General features: G+C 42.0%; 2 protein-coding genes across 2 annotated transcripts; one reads left to right on the top strand and one right to left on the bottom strand.

The window, feature by feature from the left end:
• Positions 1 to 276: 276 nt before the first annotated feature.
• LOC138892253 (uncharacterized) lies at positions 277 to 957 on the bottom strand. Its single transcript, XM_070175957.1, has one exon. It carries the CDS (start codon positions 955 to 957, stop codon positions 277 to 279), a length of 681 nt encoding a protein of 226 aa, XP_070032058.1.
• A 1936-nt stretch (positions 958 to 2893) lies between these two features.
• On the top strand, positions 2894 to 20367 carry LOC138892252 (uncharacterized). Its single transcript, XM_070175956.1, has 7 exons — positions 2894 to 3004; positions 15863 to 16042; positions 16533 to 16792; positions 17086 to 17535; positions 17776 to 17947; positions 19425 to 19823; positions 20215 to 20367. The coding sequence occupies exons 1-7, from the start codon at positions 2894 to 2896 to the stop codon at positions 20365 to 20367; spliced, it is 1725 nt and encodes a 574-aa protein (XP_070032057.1).
• Positions 20368 to 21406: the final 1039 nt, after the last annotated feature.

The following is a 21406-nucleotide window of genomic DNA, read 5'->3' as shown; positions in this document are numbered from 1 at the left end:
AGTGGAATTTCCTCTCTAAAAACTTTTCAAACAATGCAACTTGCTCGAGCTCTGCTGCTATGAATGTTTTTGCATCCGTCTCTTCTGGTACCCGGAAATATCTCAACACCTGATAAGATTCCGACGCTTCTTCCCTTGGCTAACTTCACTCGACCTGGGAGTAGGAGCCGGTTCCTATAATTTCTATGCCATATGCTCCTTCCCTTTACTACTGGAGACTGAAATCATATTCATCTCCCCTGATACCGGTTGGTCGCCTCTTATCTATTTGATTCCTTAGAGTGTTGGGAATTTCAGCAACTGATGATACGTTGACGGTATAGATCTCATCTCGTGCAACCACGGTCTTCCCACAATAATATTATATCCTATATCACCGTCCACCACTTCAAAAAGAGTCGTCTTCATCACTCCTTTAGCGCTTGTGGGCAGTAGGATCTCTCCTTGGGTTGTCACGCTTGCGAGGTTGAATCTGGCGAGGATTATTTTGGCCGGAATGATGCTTCCGGTGAGTTTGGCTTGATCCAATACCCTCCATTGTATGATATTAGCTGAACTTTCTGGATCCACTAGAATACGTTTGATTTTAAAATCTAGTACATTTAAAGAAATTACCAATGTGTCGTGCGATAGCAACAGTCCATCCACGTCCTCCTCCGTGAAAGTGATATCATCTTCAGCGACTTCCTGGAGTCTCTTGCTATGGGTTATTGATACCTTCGTATTTTTTGCTGCCAAAAAGGTTACCCTATTGATCTCATTCACCCCGAAGATCATGTTGATAGTCTGGCGCTGAGGATCGTCTCCTAGTTTCAAGGGCTCCTCGTTATCACGGTTGGGACCATAGTTGTTCTTCGCCCAGTCACTTAAGAATTCTCTAAGATGCCTATTTTTCAATAGTGTTGCCACCTCTTCACGCAGATGTCGGCAGTCCCCAGTCCGGTAACCATTCATCATGTGGTATTCGCACCACAAATTAGGATCCCTCTAACTGAGATCGGACCTTATCGGCTTCGGGAACCGTACGTCTTTAATATTCCTCATAGCCAATACCAACTCTACTAAACTGACATTGAAGTTGTATTATGATATCCTGGGGGTAGAAAGGATCATGTGTACCTGATGTTTTCTTGTCCTACAATGATATGTTGTTCCGACTGCGATCAATTCTTTTGTTGGCAACGAACCTGTCTACTGACAGGAAACCTCTGTCCCGTCCTTTGGCCTATTCGTAGGGCAAAAATCGGTCCCTCGAAGACCGTCTGTCCGTGTCCAAATCATCTTTTGACTTTTCTTTATTCTTCTCCCGACTCTTTGCCGACGACAGGAAGCCAATCTGATCTTCTTCAATCCTTATCTTAGACTCGTATCAGTTGTGGACGTCTGCCCAAGTTGCCGCTTCGAACTCTAGCAAGCTTTCTTTCAATTTTTGAGAAGCGTCTGAACTTTTTGGATTCAGATCCTTGGTGAATGCTTCAGCTGCCCATTCATCCGAAATAGCTGGAAGAAACATCCTCTACTTTTGGAGTCGGGTGAGGAAGTCCTGAAGCAACTCAGATTCTCCTTGTGCAATTCTGAATATGTCGGCGTTTCAGGCCTGCAACTTTATGGCCCCGGCATGGGCCTTAAATAAAAGTGTCTCTGAGCATCTCAAATGAATCTATGGAATGCTCGGGTAACAGCGAATACCAAGTCAAGGCTCCCCTCGTGAGAGTCTCTCCAAAATTCCTCAGCAGAACAGATTCAATCTCATGGGAAGCTAAATCGTTCCTCTTCACCGCCGTTGTATAGGTGGTAATATGCTCCTAAGGGTCTGAAGTTCCATCATACTTTGGCACGTCGGGCATTTTAAACCGCTTCGGGATTAGTTATGGTGTCGCGCATGGTTTATACAGCAACTGAGTATACTTCTTTGAGTCCGGCCCTTTTAACACTGGTAGTGCGCCCCTGATTGGTCCATGTGGGCGTTCACTTCCCTCATAAACCATAATAATTTGCTCTTGATGGGATCATTCTTATTGTTGGGGCCAGATCTGCTCCCTCCTCCCCTTCCCCTCCCCCGGCCCCATCGGAGCCATCCTCGCCTCTCGGGGTGTTGTTGTCGACCCTCTACATTGTTTGATTCGCGGGAACACCGGGAGGAACTGGACCTCATTCATTTGCGTTATTGGAAGCCCCTGACAACGCCTGCTTCAACTTCGTCATTACCTTATCCTGCCGTATGAGATAGCCTATAATGGCCGTTTGTTGCTCTTGTAGGACTCTTACGGCTTCAACAACATGCTCCTCTTCAGCGTCATCGGGAGTCGTCTCCCTTACATATCGCGGGCACCGCCTGTCGTAGACCGGTGTAGCATCATTTTCCTCATTGCGGGCGTCACTAACTGAATCCTTGTGATAAGGCTGGTCTACTTAGGCCTCAAGATTATGTGTTGTTAACACCATTATCTACCATTTTTGCATTTTTTTCCTAAGACAAATAATCAAAACACGTTAGTAAAAGAGGCAAGGATCAACTTAATTACACAGCTGTCTAGGCCCCACGGTGGGCGCCAAACTGCTTACCGTAAAATGGTACAGTTGAATTTATACGTGGTTTCTAGATAAGTGAATTAATTCGATCCTGAAATAATAAAATAATTGAAGAAATATGTAATACTTAGCCTTGAAATTAAGACAAAGTAGCAAAAATAATAATTTTGGGAGTAGGACTTCCGGACACAATAGAAATGAAATCAAGGAAAAAGAAGATAAAATTATATAAAGATTTGAATCGATTATAGCACAAGTTTGCCAGAAAATTCGTGTCCTTTACAATGATAACAGAGCTCACTATTTATAGTTTCACCTGGGGAACAAGGTCCTCGGATTATTCCCTTCTTCAATGTCAATTATGAGGGCCATTCAAGAATGTGTAACAGTGAGCATAAATGACAAATTCTTTGTAACCGGAAGAGTACTAAATGCAGTGGAATATTCTCCATTAAATGCTACCAGACGGAAGGTATTTATTGCATCTTTATGAGCGTCATTCTTTACGGTGACAAATGGAACAGTTGTCTTAGGTTTTAACTATCCCCCGCCTTCCACTCCATGTGTCACTCTCTTATGCAACCACTTAATATAGCATATTTTACCCTATACAGGTTGATAATCCAAGAGATAGTCTGTCAAGCTAGTCTAAAGTATAAGTTAGTAGTGTATCTTCATAACTTTGATTTCTATCCTTCTTAGATCTTGGAACTGTGAGAGTGATCAGATGTTGTGGAGAGGAGAATATCAAAATTGTGGCTTTATGTCCAGTTTGGATCGAATTGTTTCATTTTCTTTTCTGTTGAGCTATAACTTTCATAGTTGGTAATAAAATAAGATTTAAACACCAAAAAAAGAGAGTGATATGTTGCTATTGAGCCTAAACCTAAAAACTATAATTCTGGGCCAAAATTGCCACATAAAAAAGTAATATTTGGGAGTATCCTAGGAGAACTAAGAGGTATTTGCAATGCTATAGGTGTCAGTGTAGGACTATGGTCGAAACCTTTGGTTTTGATGATTAGGTAGCAAAATTGTCAAGCCACATGGTATTATAGTGGAGACACCTAGACGATGCAGGATAGTGCTCGTCTTTCATGAATGTACACATAGTGACTATCTTTATGCCAGTGCTAGGGACTCTCTATTACACCCTATATTTTCGTACGTAAAAATGCGTCGTAAGCAAACTAATGTAGGACCAAAAATGAGATAATATTTAAAAGTATATAAAGTAAGTTAATCATGTTACCTCTGAGGTTACAAATATTGAAGATCATGAACAACAAGTACAAAGAGGGTTGGACAGTTCAGAAGCTAAAGCAATTAAATAAAACAATGTTTCGTCGAAAGTCGACAAGTTGGGAATGTTATAACATGTACCTTTGGGGTGAGACTAGGGTGATTAACATGATAAGGAGATTATGTTATGATTTATATTAGTCGTATGACATCTGTGTGTTATGTTTTAATGTCAAGCGAGTTGTGGAACAAAAGTCGATGAAAGTCATCACAAGTTACACTCATAAGTTTTACTGAAATTTTGGGTCAAATGTAACTGCGATTTTCTCCCAATATACTTAGAGTTATGGGGTGTTCCACCCATCAAATTAAAGATCTATGAGTCTATTTTCCAACGCATTAAACCGTTTGTCAATACGACATTGGAGTAGAAAGATATGGGCATTTGTGCGATACTGCACAAGCTGCTAGGTGACAAGTAGGTGTGTCACCTACTTGCTTAAATGAAAGCCCAAAAATGGGCCATTTCGGGTCGTCCAAAGAGGCCTTTTAAGGGCCTATTTTCTTCATATATTAGACTTAAAATAGAGCATAATAACCAGACATAAGCTCTGCAAAGAATCCTCCCAAAAATTTCTCACAAACCCTAATTGATTTTCTCTCCCTTTCAAGTTCTAATTGGAGGTAAAACCTAGAGTTTGAAGAACCAAGATAGGAGCTGAGTTATCCAACAAATAAGGTGAGTTTACTGCTCTCTTTCATCCAGTTTTTCTTCTGTAAATTCATGGTAAGTCGTTCTATACTTGTAAGAACTCACGGGACGGTGATCGGAAGCCGTGAGTTCGAGTTATTCACTTGTAGCGGACTGTTTTGTGGACTGTTTTGTGTTGCTGTTGGGCTGCGTGTTTTACTACTATTTTGTGGAGTTTTGGAGGAGGAAGGGGGTTTATAAACACCATATAAATGTAGGGTGGTTGGCTGGTCGTTCGTCATAACATTTTCGGGTCGTTTGACACTACTACGGTGGTCGTTTTGTGTACGAAGAGATTGGGGTGTGTTGGGCTGTTTTGTAGTATTTGATGGTGTATATAGGGCTGGAAAATGATGTATATATGTTGTTATTGTTCTGTTCTTGTATTGTTGGTGTTATCTTGAATTTGGAGGAAGTAAGGATTATAGGGGAGATGCTGCCCGTTTTAATACAAAATAGGTTTGTCGTTCGTTGTGCGATAGTTGTACCTTTCATAACTTAACGATAGTATTATTATCATTCTTGTAGATTAAGGTGCAAAGAGGTGAGTTCAACTTGGTGATTGGAAAGATTGTGATAAGGTATGTTAAGGCTAAGCCTTCCTTCATTTTGGCATGATCTCGTAGCTACATGTGTTAGTAATGAGACAAAAAGAGAAGTTCATATTCATGAATTTATTCACACTATTCTAGTCTCATAAGTTACAATATTATTCCTTATCGAGATTCTATATTCAATTTTAGTCAAGAGAGCAGCAAGCCTATATATACAGTATTACAGTATTTTCATTACCATCGAGCTATAATCGATGGGCAGGCCCCTATTGGGCAACCTCTGATCAGATGGAAAGTTATATACCGAGCCTACTGTGACTGAGCCCCTATGAGCGAGCCCAGCATGGACGAGATACATAGCCTAGTATGGCCGAGCGCCTATGAGCGAGCCTACTATGGCAGGGCAGTTATATATATACCGAGCCTTATAAGGCCGTACAATTATTTTACTTACTATATTGAAGGAGTTGAGTCAGTATCAGCAGGTAAGTATATCTCCAGATCATCTTTGACTCCCAGTTACTTTCAGTTATTATATTATCAGTTCAGTTTCGATTTTTAGTTATGTTATTGCCTTACATACTCGGTACATTATTTCGTACTGACGTCCCTTTTCCGGGGACGCTACATTTCATGCATGCAGGTTCAGATAGACGGACGAGTAGATCTCCTCAGTAGGTGTTTCCCGAGTTCAGCCTGATCGGTACGCTCCATGTCTTTCGGAGTTACCAGGTCTAGAGTGTTGTGTACATCTTATGTATATCTGTATATATGTTATGGGTAGGTCGGGGCCCTGTTTCGATCATAGTACATCTATCAGTAGAGGCTTGTAGACATATCCTGTTGGTTAGTGCAGTATGTTGGGTTTGTAGGCCTAGTATGTATATTTGATAGTTTGTCAGCTGTAGTAGCTATGACGGCCTTGTCGGCCTAGCTTTATATTGATGTTTAGTTAATGCTAGTTTCCATTCAGTTTTATATTTTGCTTCGCAAATTGTCTTGCAAGGTGGCCCCATGGCCAAAGTATGACATTATGTGTTCAGAGTCCCTTAGTCGCAATTTGGTACGCCAGGTTAGGTGAGGCACCAGGTGCTTGTATCGCTCCTAGGTTCGGGGCGTGACAAACTTGGTATCAGAGCAGTTCTGTCCTAGGGAGTCTACAAGCCGTGTCTAGTAGGGTCTTGTTTATAGATGTGTTGTGCACCACATTATATAAGCAGGGCACTACAGGGCATTTAGGAGTTGGTTACCCTTCTTTGAAATCTAAATCGTGCTACAGAACTGAGTTATAGGAAATTTGAATTAAACTTATGTGTTGGTGTTTGCATGCACAGATGACGGTGACTAGGAAGACTACGGCTAGCCAGAGGAGAGATACAGCAGTAGGTGAGGGGACCAGCAGGGTACCCCCAGTAGATGGGGCCCAGTCTGAGGCTCAAGGTGAGACCCCTACTCAGCCATTACCGGCTCCTCCACCAACTACGGAGATTCCTAGGGAAACCGCACATCCAGTTCCCCCTCCACTTCCATCAGATCAGGACTTGAGGAGTGCGGTGCATTTGTTGACATAGTTGGTAGCTACCCAGCAACAGGCTAGGGCATCAGCTAGTGCAGGAACTTCTGAGGGGTCTGGGAGTTCAAGGGTCCGAGAGTTTATAGCTTTGAGTCCCCCAGAGTTTACGGGGACAGATCAGAGGTAGGACCCGCAGGATTTCATAGATCAGCTTCACAGGATCTTTCGTGTTATGCATGCCACGGAGAAAGAGGCAGTTGAGCTAGCAGCTTTTCGACTCCGAGATATAGCCATCCTTTGGTACAAGGGATGGGAGAGGTCCAGGGGATGTGATGCACCTCCAGCTATTTGGGAGAATTTTTCAGATGCCTTCCTTGACCAATACTTACCACGGGAGATCCGACAGGCTCGAGTCGATCAGTTTCTAGCCCTCAAGCAGGGTAATATGAGTGTTCGAGAGTATAGTCTCTGTTTTGACTCATTGGCCAGATATGCACCATCCATAGTTGCTACTATGTGGGACAGGATTCACAGGTTTATAGCAGGGTTAGCCCCAGAGTGAATCGAGGCATGTGCCACCGCTGCATTGCAGGATAGTATGGATATCTCCCGGATTCAGGCATTCGCCCAGAATATAGAAAGGGGTAGGCGTCGGCAGCAGGGTACAGAGAGGTCTGAGCAAGGGCAACGTAAGAGGATGAGATTTCCTAGGTCTCAGGAGCAATCTCAGGGTAGTTATAGGACCCAGTACTTTGGACGGCCACCTAGGCCTCCGCCACCTCGGTTACAGGGTTACAGGTATGACCGCTATAATCAGTCAGGACCAGGTGAGAGCTCACGGGCGTCGGGTTTGCAGCGACAATGAGGTTCTGCGCAGACATGGTCATTTCCTCCGCGGTGTGACATCTGTGGTAGAGGACACTTGGGTCAATGCCGAGCAGGTTCTGATGCTTGTTATACATGTGGGCGTCCGGGGCATATGATGCGAGATTGCCCAAATAGAGATTCTGGGGGAATGGCACAACCAGCGAGTTCAGCAACAGGATCGTCTATGTCCGTGCATCCTTCAAGGCGTGAGTCTCAGTCTTCGGCTGGTAGAGGTCGAGGCAGAGGTAGAGGTTCCAGTTCAAGTGGTAATCAGAACCGTATCTATGCTTTAGCGGGTCGACAGGACCAGGAGTCTTCACCAGACGTTGTGACAGGTATATTAACCATTTGCTCTCACGATGCTTATGCTTTGATAGACCCAGGATCTACTTTATCATATATTACCCCATTTGTCGCGAGGAAGTTTGGTATAGTGCCTGAAATACTAAGTGATCCTTTTGCGGTATCTACACCGGTCGGAGAATCGATTATTGCTAGACGGGTTTACCGAGGTTGTACGATGACAATTTGTAGTCGTCAGACCTCAGCTGACCTAGTTGAGCTAGAGATGATGGATTTTGATGCTATCATGGGCATGGACTGGTTGGCAGCTTGCTATGCCACAGTTGATTGCCGAGCAAAGGCAGCCAGATTTTATTTTCCGGGTGAGCCAGTCCTTGAATGGGTAGGTAATACACCAACACCCAGAGGTAGGTTTATTTCCTATCTGAAGGCGAGGAAAATGATCGCAAAAGGGTGCATTTATCATATTGTGCGAGTTAGAGATGCAGATGCTGAGATACCTACACTTCAGTCTATTCCCGTAGTCAAAGAGTATGCAGATGTGTTTCCAGATGAGCTTCCAGGTATTCCTCCAGAGCGAGAGATTGATTTTAGCATCAATTTGCTTCCAGGAACTCAACCAATATCCGTCCCTCCGTATAGAATGGCACCTGGCGAATTGAAGGAGTTGAAGGAGCAGTTAAAAGATTTGCTGGAGAAAGGTTACATCAGGCCCAGTACCTCACCTTGGGGTGCACCAGTACTATTTGTGCGGAAGAAAGATGGCTCGCTGAGGATGTGTATCGATTATAGGCAGCTGAACAAGGTAACTATTAAGAATAAGTATCCACTTTCAAGGATCGATGACTTGTTTGATCAGTTGCAGGGGGCTAGATGCTTTTCAAAGATAGATTTGAGGTCGGGGTACCACCAGGTCAGAGTTCGGGAAAAAGATATTCCGAAGACAGCCTTCAGGACCCGATATGGCCACTTCGAGTTCCTTGTCATGTCCTTCGGGTTGACTAATGCACCCGCTGTATTTATGGACTTGATGAATAGCCTATTCCGGCCATTTTTAGATCTGTTCGTGATAGTATTTATTGATGATATTCTGGTTTATTCCCATTCAGAGGATGAGCATGCGGACCACCTGCGAGCGGTACTCCAAACCCTCCGTGATCGTAAGTTGTATGCTAAGTTTTCTAAATGTGAGTTCTGGTTGAAGTCTGTAGCATTCTTGGGGCATATTGTATCAGATGAAGGGATAAAGGTGGACACTCAGAAGATTGAGGCCGTGAAATATTGGCCTAGACCTACCACTCCGACAGAGGTTCGTAGCTTTCTAGGCTTAGCAGGATACTATCGGAGGTTCGTAGAGGGTTTTTCTTCCCTTTCGGCACCATTGACGAAGTTGACACAGAAAGAAACTAAGTTTCAATGGACAGAGGCTTGTGAGCGGAGTTTCCAAGAGCTTAAGAACAGGTTGACCTCAGCTCCAGTTCTAACACTTCCAGAGGGTCTAGAGGGTTATGCCGTGTATTGTGATGCATCAGGTGTCGGGTTAGGATGTGTCCTGATGCAACATGGGAAGGTAATTGCGTATGCTTCAAGGCAGTTGAGGAAGCACGAGAGGAATTATCCGACCCACGACCTCGAGTTAGCTGCGGTTGTCCATGCACTTAAGATATGGCGGCATTATTTATATGGTGTTCATGTTGATGTATTTACTGATCATAAAAGCCTACAATATATCTTCAAGCAGAAAGAGTTGAATTTGCGACAGAGGCGATGGCTTGAGTTATTGAAAGATTACGATGTTAACATTCTCTACCATCCAGGGAAAGTTAATGTTGTAGCAGATGCATTAAGTCGTCGATCTATGGGTAGCTTAGCACATGTAGATCCCAAGAAAAGACAATTAGCTAGAGAGATTCATCAATTGTCTTCGTTGGGGGTTCGGTTAGTAGATTCTGAGGATGGTGGAGTTGTACTCCAAAACACTACAAAATCATCCCTCATAGCGGTAGTCAAGGAAAGGCAGTACGAGGACCCAGAGTTGGTTGAGCTGAGAGAGCGAGTTCCGCAGTAGAAGAAACCACTGTTAGAGCTAAAGGGAGATGGGGTTCTCAGATATAGGGGTCGTTTGTGTGTTCCAGATGTAGCAGGGCTACAAGACAGGATTATGTCAGAGGCATATTATTCATGGTATTCCATCCATCCTGGGTCGACGAAGATGTATCATGACATTAAGGATGTGTACTGGTGGAATGATATGAAGAAGAACATTGCTGAGTTTGTTGCCCAATGTACTAGTTGCCAGCAAGTGAAGATAGAGCACCAGAAGCTTGGAGGGCTAATGCAGACTATAGAGATCCCGACATGGAAATGGGAGGCGATAAACATGGACTTTATCACGGGTTTACCTCGTTCTAATCGTAAGTTCGATTCCATATGGGTGATAGTCGATAGGCTCACAAAATCAGCTCGCTTCCTACCGGTCAGATCTACATATACAGTAGAAGATTATGCAAAGTTATATATTAAGGAGATAGTGCGGCTACACGGAGTACCAGTTTCTATTATATCTGATCGTGGGGCTCAGTTTACAGCACATTTTTGGAGGTCATTTCAGAGAGGTCTAGGGACTCAGGTGAATCTCAGCACAGCTTTTCATCCACAGACTGATGGACAAGCCGAGCGCACAATTCAGACGCTCGAGGATATGTTACGAGTATGTGTGTTGGATTTTAAAAGAAGTTGGGATGAACATCTACCTCTTGTCGAGTTTGCATATAATAACAGTTACCACTCCAGTATTCAGATGGCTCCGTACGAGGCTTTGTATGGGCGTAAGTGCAGATCTCCTATAGGGTGGTTTGATGTTGGGGAATCTGGGTTATATGGGCCAGACCTGGTTCAACAGGCCATAGAGAAAGTAAAGCTTATCCGGGAGCGACTGTTGACAGCTCAGAGTCATCAGAAGTCATATTCTGACGTGCGGCGACGAGACTTAGAGTTCAGGATTAATGACTGGGTATTCTTAAAGGTATCACCTATGAAGGGCGTGATGAGGTTTGGCAAGAAAGGCAAGCTTAGCCCACGGTATATTGGGCCTTATAGGATCATTCGGAGAGTGGGCCAAGTAGCTTATGAGTTAGAGTTGCCCTCAGAATTGGAGTCTGTCCATCCGGTTTTTCACGTATCTATGCTACGGAAGTGCATTGGCGAATCCTACCCGAGTGGTGCCCACGGATGATGTACAGATTATAGAGGACTTGTCATACGAGGAAATTCCAGTTGCCATCCTAGACCGACAAATCCGCAATCTACGAAATAAGGAGGTAGCTTCCGTAAAGGTTTTATGGAGGAGCAAGAATGTAGAAGAGATGACGTGGAAATCGGAGGAAGAAATGAAGTCTAAATACCCCACCTATTTCAAACTAAAGATATGGTTCGAGATGGGACGCTACAACATAGCTCTATGTAGGCTAGCAGGTCATCAGGTAAGCTTTTATTTTTCACTTTCAATATTTATGATTTACGGTCGGTGAGGCAAATTGCTGCTATTTATAAAGATTGGCCATATGTGGCATGCATAGTATGTTTCTGGCTACGTGCAGGTTGGTTTTAACCTAGTGTACGAAGGATACTTTGGCAAAATTTTCCAAAGTCTCTAAGAGTAAACATTCGAGGACGAATGTTCCCAAGGGGGGAGTGATGTTACACCCTATATTTTCGTACGTAAAAATGCGTCGTAAGCAAACTAATGTAGGACCAAAAATGAGATAATATTTAAAAGTATATAAAGTAAGTTAATCATGTTACCTCTGAGGTTACAAATATTGAAGATCATGAACAACAAGTACAAAGAGGGTTGGACAGTTCAGAAGCTAAAGCAATTAAATAAAACAATGTTTCGTCGAAAGTCGACAAGTTGGGAATGTTATAACATGTACCTTTGGGGTGAGACTAGGGTGATTAACATGATAAGGAGATTATGTTATGATTTATATTAGTCGTATGACATCCGTGTGTTATGTTTTAATGTCAAGCGAGTTGTGGAACAAAAGTCGATGAAAGTCATCACAAGTTACACTCATAAGTTTTACTGAAATTTTGGGTCAAATGTAACTGCGATTTTCTCCCAATATACTTAGAGTTATGGGGTGTTCCACCCATCAAATTAAAGATCTATGAGTCTATTTTCCAACGCATTAAACCGTTTGTCAATACGACATTGGAGTAGAAAGATATGGGCATTTGTGCGATACTGCGCAAGCTGCTAGGTGACAAGTAGGTGTGTCACCTACTTGCTTAAATGAAAGCCCAAAAATGGGCCATTTCGGGTCGTCCAAAGAGGCCTTTTAAGGGCCTATTTTCTTCATATACTAGACTTAAAATAGAGCATAATAACCAGACATAAGCTCTACAAAGAATCCTCCCAAAAATTTCCCACAAACCCTAATTGATTTTCTCTCCCTTTCAAGTTCTAATTGGAGGTAAAACCTAGAGTTTGAAGAACCAAGATAGGAGCTGAGTTATCCAACAAATAAGGTGAGTTTACTGCTCTCTTTCATCCAGTTTTTCTTCTGTAAATTCATGGTAAGTCGTTCTATACTTGTAAGAACTCACGGGACGGTGATCGGAAGCCGTGAGTTCGAGTTATTCACTTGTAGCGGACTGTTTTGTGGACTGTTTTGTGTTGCTGTTGGGCTGCGTGTTTTACTACTATTTTGTGGAGTTTTGGAGGAGGAAGGGGGTTTATAAACACCATATAAATTTAGGGTGGTTGGCTGGTCGTTCGTCATAACATTTTCGGGTCGTTTGACGCTACTACGGTGGTCGTTTTGTGTACGAAGAGATTGGGGTGTGTTGGGCTGTTTTGTAGTATTTGATGGTGTATATAGGGCTGGAAAATAATGTATATATGTTGTTATTGTTCTGTTCTTGTATTGTTGGTGTTATCTTGAATTTGGAGGAAGTAAGGATTATAGGGGAGATGCTGCCCGTTTTAATACAAAATAGGTTTGTCGTTCGTTGTGCGATAGTTGTACCTTTCGTAACTTAACGATAGTATTATTATCATTCTTGTAGATTAAGGTGCGAAGAGGTGAGTTCAACTTGGTGATTGGAAAGATTGTGATAAGGTATGTTAAGGCTAAGCCTTCCTTCATTTTGGCATGATCTCGTAGCTACATGTGTTAGTAATGAGACAAAAAGAGAAGTTCACATTCATGAATTTATTCACACTATTCTAGTCTCATAAGTTACAATATTATTCCTTATCGAGACTCTATATTCAATTTTAGTATTGTCTTCTTCCAGTCAAGAGAGCAGCAAGCCTATATATACAGTATTACAGTATTTTCATTACCATCGAGCTATAATCGATAGGCAGGCCCCTATTGGGCAACCTCTGATCAGATGGAAAGTTATATACCGAGCCTACTGTGGCCGAGTGCCTATGAGCGAGCCCAGCATGGTCGAGATACATAGCCTAGTATGGCCGAGCGCCTATGAGCGAGCCTACTATGGCAGAGCAGTTATATATATACCGAGCCTTATAAGGCCGTACAATTATTTTACTTACTATATTGAAGGAGTTGAGTCAGTATCAGCAGGTAAGTATATCTCCAAATCATCTTTGACTCCCAGTTACTTCCAGTTATTATATTATCAGTTCAGTTTCGATTTTCAGTTATGTTATTGCCTTACATACTCGGTACATTATTTCGTACTGACGTCCCTTTTCCGGGGACGCTGCATTTCATGCATGCAGGTTCAGATAGACGGACGAGTAGATCTCCTCAGTAGGTGTTTCCCGAGTTCAGCCTGATCGGTAAGCTCCATGTCTTTCGGAGTTACCAGGTCTAGAGTGTTGTGTACATCTTATGTATATCTGTATATATGTTATGGGTAGGTCGGGGCCCTGTTCTGATCATAGTACATCTATCAGTAGAGGCTTGTAGACATATCCTGTTGGTTAGTGCAGTATGTTGGGTTTGTAGGCCTGGTATGTATATTTGATGGTTTGTCAGCTGTAGTAGCTATGACGGCCTTGTCGGCCTAGCTTTATATTGATGTTTAGTTAGCGCTAGTTTCCATTCAGTTTTATATTTTGCTTCGCAAATTGTCTTGCAAGGTGGCCCCATGGCCAAAGTATGACATTATGTGTTCAGAGTCCCTTAGTCGCAATTTGGTACGCCAGGTTAGGTGAGGCACCGGGTGCTTGTCTCGCTCCTAGGTTCGGGGCGTGGCACTCTCACCAAATTAATAAGTTTGTTTAAAGCTCAAACTCTCTAATATATTTTTTATAAAATAAAATATTATTTTGAATTGCATATTATCTCTCCATCGTTTCTTCATATGTCTTGTTTTATTTTATGTGAGAAACTTGATGATGCATATGAGTACATTTTTATGTGTATCACGTCCCTTTATCGAGGTGCCGCATTACTTCGTGGATGCTGGTGTTGATGCTTCAAATAATGTGGACGATCGATTGGCACCTCCCTCATTCCTACAGTCTTTTGGTGAGCTTCGTGGATACCCTCGCTACCTGAGACGTAGTTTACAGGTGCAAAATATTTCCAGTGCTAGGGCTAGCGTTCCGCGCTACCCTGGACGATGGGTGAAGGGAAGTCTCCTACTTCGTGTGGGACAAGGTTATTTTGACCCTACATACCCTCAACTCGTATAAAAAGAAGTCTAATCCTATTTAGGAGAGGGAGACGCCATTTTGCGAGCAAAACACAAGCACGAAATGCTTGGGAGCAAGGATTCTCAGTTTTTCTTGATCTTTCTTAGTATTTTCAACTATTCAACACTTATGTAATTGTTTAACTTTATAATGAGTGGCTAAGAACCTCATTATTCTGGGGGTTATGAATCATTTTTTACTATTGTAATTTGACGGTTGATTGTGTTGCTTGATTCTATCATATTAATTTGTTTATTCAATCTTGCACTTACTTATTCTATTGTGTAGTTAACAATAGAGTACTATCTACGAATTTATAGTTCAATTCGAAAATGTGAACTATAGATTGCATATAAGATTGAGTAGAGTAAGTTCCTGAATCCGGGCATCAGAGAATAGATTCACGATTAGGATAGACATATTCTAGTTGCCTTACTTGATTATTTTTACAGGAAATATACATGCGTTCTTGTCAATTTTGATTTTATAGACATATAGTCTTAGGTTGGCTTTGGAAACGTTTGGATAATTATAAGTATCTGTAATTTCCAGAAAGTTCTAATTGTGCCTCTGCGGATCTTTATGAGATAGACCCACATACTGCCCTATTGACTGAATCAGCTACACTATGTACTATTTGAGCTCAAAGTGGCCAGTGATGTCACGCTTCATAATAGCTTGAGTCATATGAGCAAGATTAGGCCTTGCGGCCTCTATCACTGGTCGCTCTTCATTTTTCGCCATCTCGATTGGCTGTGGCTAGACTATGATGCCCTACTCTGCAATTCCTGCCCTTGCTTCCGCCTCCCTCCTTAACCTGTGGAAGAGACTTTGGGGTTCAGGATCAAAAGACGGAAGATTGTTCAAATTGTTACTTCTTCTTAGCATTCAATGTGAACACCTGTAGAGTCAGAACAACAAAATAAATTAAATCTCGAACAAAAACAAATAAACTCTTATTTCAGACAAGTAGCTAATGTATAAATCCCCAGCAACGGTGCCAAAAACGTGTTGGGTCCAAATGCACACGCAAGTATACGTGGTCGACAAGCAATAAAGTCATGAAAAAGTACCGTTCCCACGAGGATTTATGATCAACTGTTGTCCAATCTAAATTATTTATAAATTTAATGCTCAAGTGAGTGAGACTGACATTGTTCCCCTTTTCACTGCTGGAGGAAGCCAAAGAATGGTTGTAGAAAGAGACCAAAAACTCGATCCACACTTGGGATAATATAGCATGAAATTCTTAATCAAGTTTTTCCCACAAAGAAAACAAAGTCGCCGAGGAGCCAGATTCTTGGGTTTCAACAACGATATGGTGACTCTTCGTCAAGCTTAGGAAAGATACAAGAAACTAATCAGAGACTACCCACATCATTGTCAGACTGGTGTTGCAACATACTTTTGTGGATGGGTAGGATGAGACCTCCAAATTAAATCTAGATTCAGCTTGTGGAGGAAGTTGCATGCAAAAGCCATATAGTGAAGTTCAAACTCTGCTAAACAATCTCACTACAAAAGATCGTAACTGGCAAGGTGATGGTGAACCAAGAAGGATGATTAAGCACAAAGCATCAGGTACACTCGAACTAGATGAGGTATCAGCCATGCGAGCAGAAATTTCTAAACTAACCAACCAAGTGGCTAAGATGGCAATGGGTCAAGGGCATCAAATACAGTAGGTTTAGAGGATGGCCATATGTTGTGAAATTTATGGAGATGGTCATATGAGTGACCAATGTCAGGTGAATCCCGAATCTGTTTATTATATGGTCCAACAAGGTAGAGGTCCAATGAACCATAATACACAATATGGGAACACCTATAATCCCAACTGGAGGAATCATCCGAATTTCTCATGGGTTGGAAACCAGGTCACTCAAAATCAATACATGACTAAAGGGAACAACAATAAGCCTCAAAAGTCAACCTAACAGGTAGAAGAAAGCACCAATAATATGTTGAAAAAGCTATTAATTGACAACCAGCAGCTGCAAACAGACAACCAGCAATTAAGGATTGAATTTCGAAATATGGAGAGGCAGATAAGAATCCTCGGGTAAATGATGTAACTTGGAGGAATGGCAGAGAATTGGAAGAAGTACCAAAAAGAAAAAAGAAAAAGTCAGTCCTAAGAGCGAACTAGTTCCTCAAATTGTGGTGGAAACAAAGAAAGAAACTGAAGAAAGTGAAAAGCCTCCAATTTCAAGGCCACCACCTCCCTTCCCACAAAGATTAAAGAAGAAAAGTGATGACAGGATGTTTAACAAATTCCTTCATATGTTAAGCCAAATTCAATTAAATATCTCATTGGTTAATGTGTTACGTGAAATTCTAAAATATGTTAGGTACATCAAAGATATTGTGGCTAACAAAAGAAGGTTGACAGAGTTTGAGACAGTGGCACTTACTGAAGATTGCACCTCAAGAATTCAAAAAAAGTTGCCCCAAAAGTTGAAGGATTAGGGGAGCTTCACCATACTTGTTCAAATTGGTGAGGTAGATGTGGGACGGGCACTATGTGATTTGGGGGCTAGCATAAATTTGATGCCCCTTTCATTTTTCAATCAATTGGGGTTGGGGCGCCCAAGGCCAACCACTGTAATGTTGTAGCTTGCTAATAGATCTATTGTCCATCCAGAGGAGGGATAGAAGATGTGCTACTACAAATTGGGAAATTTATTCTTCCAGCAGATTTCATTATACTGGACTATGAAGCTGATGAACACGTCCCCATCATCTTGGGACGACCTCTATTAGTCACTGTTGATGCTGTGATAAACGTTCGTGAAGGGAAAATGATTCTCCGGATTGATAATGTGGAAGCAGTCTTTAACATGTACAAGGCAATTCAGCTGCTACGTCACTATGAGGATCTGGCTATGATATCTATGATTGAAAAAGAAGAAGAAAAAAATGATATCAGTGCATATATGGATGAATCTCTAGATAAATCAATTATATTGTTTAATAGCATTGACTTGGATGATGAGGTGAAGGAGATGGCGCATCATCTGGATACATGTGCTTACATCAAAGAAATGATCGATTTTGAGCCTTGCTTAATGAATTTGAGTAAACTACTTTCCAGGTGTGAAGAGACGAACATAGTGTTGAACTGGAAAAAGTGCCATTTTATGGTACGATAAGGAATTGTACTCGGGCATAAGGTGTCCAAAGATGGGTTGGAGGTGGATAAGGCAAAAGTGGATGCAATTGACAAACTGCCACCTCCAATCTCTGTCAAAGGAATCAGAAGCTTTTTGGGACATGCAGGTTTCTATCATAGATTCATTACAGATATCTCTAAGATTTTTTCTCCATTGTGCAGGTTGCTTGATAAGGATACACCTTTCCAGTTTGATGAGAATTGCTTGAAGGAGTACGAGGAGCTGAAAAAAGGATTGGTGATTGCACCAATTATCACCGCCCCAAATTGGGGAGAGCCTTTTGAGTTGATGTGTGATGCCAGTGACACGACAATTGGTGTCGTACAAGGACAGGCAAAAAATAAAGTATTCCACTCAATTTAGTACGCTGGCAAAACTCTAAAACCAGCTCAGATAAATTACACAGTTACAAAAAAAGAGTTGCAAGCGGTAGTATGGGCAATTGACAAATTTAGGGTCTACTTGGTGGGAACCAAAGTCATCGTCTACACATATCATACAGCTATCAGGTATTTATTTGAGAAAAAGGATGCTAAGCGTAGACTAATTTGTTGGGTTCTTCTTTTGCAAGAGTTTGACGTGGAAATCAAGGATCGAAAGAGGACAAATAAATCAGGTGGCAGACCATTTGTCATGCTTGGAAACTCGCGCACATGTTTAGGAAGGGGTCGAAATTCATGAAAGTTTTCCTGATGAGCAATTGTTAGCCATCACAGCTGGCACATCCCCACGGTATGCCGACTATGTGAACTTCATTATAAGTGGGGTGACTCTGTCAGAGTTGTCACCAGATAACATCATCAACAACAACAACAACAACAATAACCTAGTAAAATTTCACTAGTGGGGGTTTGGGGAGGGTAGTGTGTACGCTGACCTTACCCCTACCCCGAGGGAGTAGAGAGGTTGTTTCCAAAAGATCCTCAGCTCAAGAATACAAAAGGAGAAAAAGAGACAATATTAGTACCACCCCATAAATCATAAGAAAAGTAACAATAACATGGGAACAAGAAGATAGATGCAAAGCAAAAGCGATAGCCTGTAAATAGACCCGGCACTATGAGAAACAAAAAAGTAGTAAGACACAACATTGCCACTCACGACAAAAATCCTACCAGACTAGCCTCACAAAGGTACGAAGAAAGTAAAGACTCAACTACCTCCTATCCTACAACCCTAATCCCTGACCTCCACAAATTCCTATCAAGGGTCATGTCCTCGGAGATCTGAAGCCTCGTCATGTCCTGACTAATCACCTCTCCCCAATACTTCTTAGGCCGCCCTCTATCTCTTCTCATGCCCTCCACAACCAGTCGCTCACACCTCCTTACCGGAGCATCTGGGCTTCTCCTCTGTACATGTCCGAACCATCTGAACCCGGTTGTCACCAGATAGTAAGAGAAAATTCATGCATGATGTTAGATTTTATCTATGGGATAAGACGTTTCTGTTTAAGCATTGTGCAGATCATTTGGTGCGACGATGTGTTCCTGAAGAGGATATGGAAGCAATTTTGAATGATTATCATGCATCACCGTATGGAGGGTAACATGGTGGAGACAAAATGGCTGCAAAGGTGTTGCAGTTGGGATTCTATTGTCCCACTTTATTTAAGAATGCACATGCTTTTGTGAAAAGATGTGATATGTGCCAAAGGATGGGTACAATTTCGAGAAGGTATGAGATGACATTGAATGGCATACTTGAGGTCGAAATCTTTGATGTTTGGGGAAGAGACTTCTTGAGGCCGTTTCCAGCATTGAATGGCCATCGGTACATCTTGGTTGCAGTTGACTATATGTCAAAGTAGGTTGAGGCTGTGGTTTTGCATACAAATGATTCTAAGGTAGTGGTGAACTTTGTGAAGAAAAATATTTTTACGAGATTTGGAACTCCTCATGCGTTGATTAGTGATGGAGGTACTGACTTTTGTAACAAACAGTTGAGCAACCTCTTGGCTAAGTATAGGGTGAGACACAAGGTCGCAACTGCCTATCATCCGCAAACCAGTGGTCAAGTGGAGGTTTCGAATAGGGAGGTGAAGCAAATTTTGGAGAAGACAGTAAGCGCGATTAGGAAGAATTGGGCTAGCAAGCTAGATGATACTCTATGGGCATATTGCACTGCATACAAAACTCCAATTAGTGCATCGCTATACAGGTTGGTTTATGGGAAGGCTTGTCACTTGCTCGTTGAGCTTGAGCACAAGGCATATTAGGCGATGAAAAATCTCAACTTTGATATGTATCTAGCTGGAGAAAAATGGATGTTGCAACTAAATTAGCTCAAAGAGTTTCGATTGCACGCGCATGGAGGACAAAGGGTGATACCCACAATGAGATGCTCTGATTTGACTTCAACGGAACTGCCAAGGTATGGCAGAACTTTATGCAGGCCAGACTGATGCCAGTGGAGAACATCACAGGGTGTGTTTGATCTTCTTTCTTATGACTAGGAGACCAGTTAATGTGGGTGAGATTATGTTGGGGGAGATGGCCCATACACGTTTTGGGCGGAAGATAATGGGGTGGAGACCAGTATAGCTCTCTCATGAGGTACCTGAGTATCCTGGCTATGATGATGTGGTGGAGGCTCTGAAGGGACTGATGGACATTACTTCTTTGTTGGATTCTACTTCCAAGCTGAGCTCAGCTGCTCAGAATGAGCGGGAAGATAATTTCAACAACTATCTTTATGGTTCTCTGAACTTGATAATGAGCAGGATGGGAGTGACGGATGAGGAGCAGATGTAGCTACGCAATGATCTATCCAATGCTTCAAAGGAAATGTTGGGGATTGCGCCTGGCAATCACATTCACCAATCGGAGGATAAAAACACTAACAAGGGATCGAATGATGAGGATGATCGAGATGCTGATGTCACGGGGCCTATGGCTTTCGTACCCCTTGGAGCAAATGATGATGATCCTGGAGCTTCGGCTGGTGGGCGTTCTGAGGATGAAGGTTCAGAGTATGACCCGAATGGGTCCGAGTAGCAGGTAGTTCTTCTCTCCATATTACTTTTGTTTTGAATTCTTATATGCATCGGTGACTATGCATAACGTAAGTGTGGGGATAAGGGAACTACTTTCTAAAGTGTAATTGTATAAAACGTTTTCTTTTTCATTAGTTTTTCTTTTAGAATTCGTAGTTAGACATAGTCTAGTTTAGAGTAGTAGTATACAATTATTGAAGAAAACCGAAAATATAGAAAAATCAGAAAAAGCTCGGACTTTTTCCAACGATGGATCTCTTGGACATCTTTCTTGAGGAATTAAGGTCTGATGAAAAGTACCAAAAAGATTTTTTTTTTTTTTAGGATAGTTAGGTAGTATCTCTTGATTTTTCTTTGGGCACCGGTTCTTTTTCAAGGGTGTAACCTGAATCGGATATTTTGTAGGAGTAGGATGGGAAGAAAATTGAGTTGCTCTAGATACCTGTTGACATATTTGGTGCCGGTACATTAGGCTATGGCATGCGCTCTGTCTTTCTATTATATTTGATTTAAATTGTGATGCCTAAGTAAAATAAATAGCCTACTCTGTGATGCCTGTTCTCAGTTGTTTGACTTGTATGTCACCAAGTACATTATTGCTAAAGATTTATCAACTATATGTGCTTGCTTGTCTTGAGAGTTGAACAGAACCGTCTTGATTGAGTCATGTGCAATGTGTGTATGAGGATTTGTGATCATAGAGATGACGTAGGCAGTTCTTTGCTTGATCATAGAAATTTTTCTATGATCATAAAAATTGAGTCATGCGCAATGCGTGTCACTTACAAATAAATTTT

The sequence above is a fragment of the Nicotiana tomentosiformis genome, chromosome 5, assembly GCF_000390325.3.
Source record: "Nicotiana tomentosiformis chromosome 5, ASM39032v3, whole genome shotgun sequence".
Taxonomy (NCBI): Eukaryota; Viridiplantae; Streptophyta; class Magnoliopsida; order Solanales; family Solanaceae; genus Nicotiana; species Nicotiana tomentosiformis.
Note: the sequence above shows the minus strand (reverse complement) of the source record. Positions and strands in the feature narration are given on the sequence as shown.

Coding starts and splice junctions, on each gene's coding strand:
- LOC138892253 (XM_070175957.1), bottom strand. CDS start 957: ATGATGAATGGTTACCGGACTGGGGACTGCCGACATCTGCGTGAAGAG.
- LOC138892252 (XM_070175956.1), top strand. CDS start 2,894: ATGAGGGCCATTCAAGAATGTGTAACAGTGAGCATAAATGACAAATTC. Junction 3,005..15,862: donor TAAATGCTACCAGACGGAAG/GTATTTATTGCA, acceptor GTGGATGGGTAG/GATGAGACCTCCAAATTAAA. Junction 16,793..17,085: donor GAAATTCTAAAATATGTTAG/GTACATCAAAGA, acceptor TTGTCCATCCAG/AGGAGGGATAGAAGATGTGC.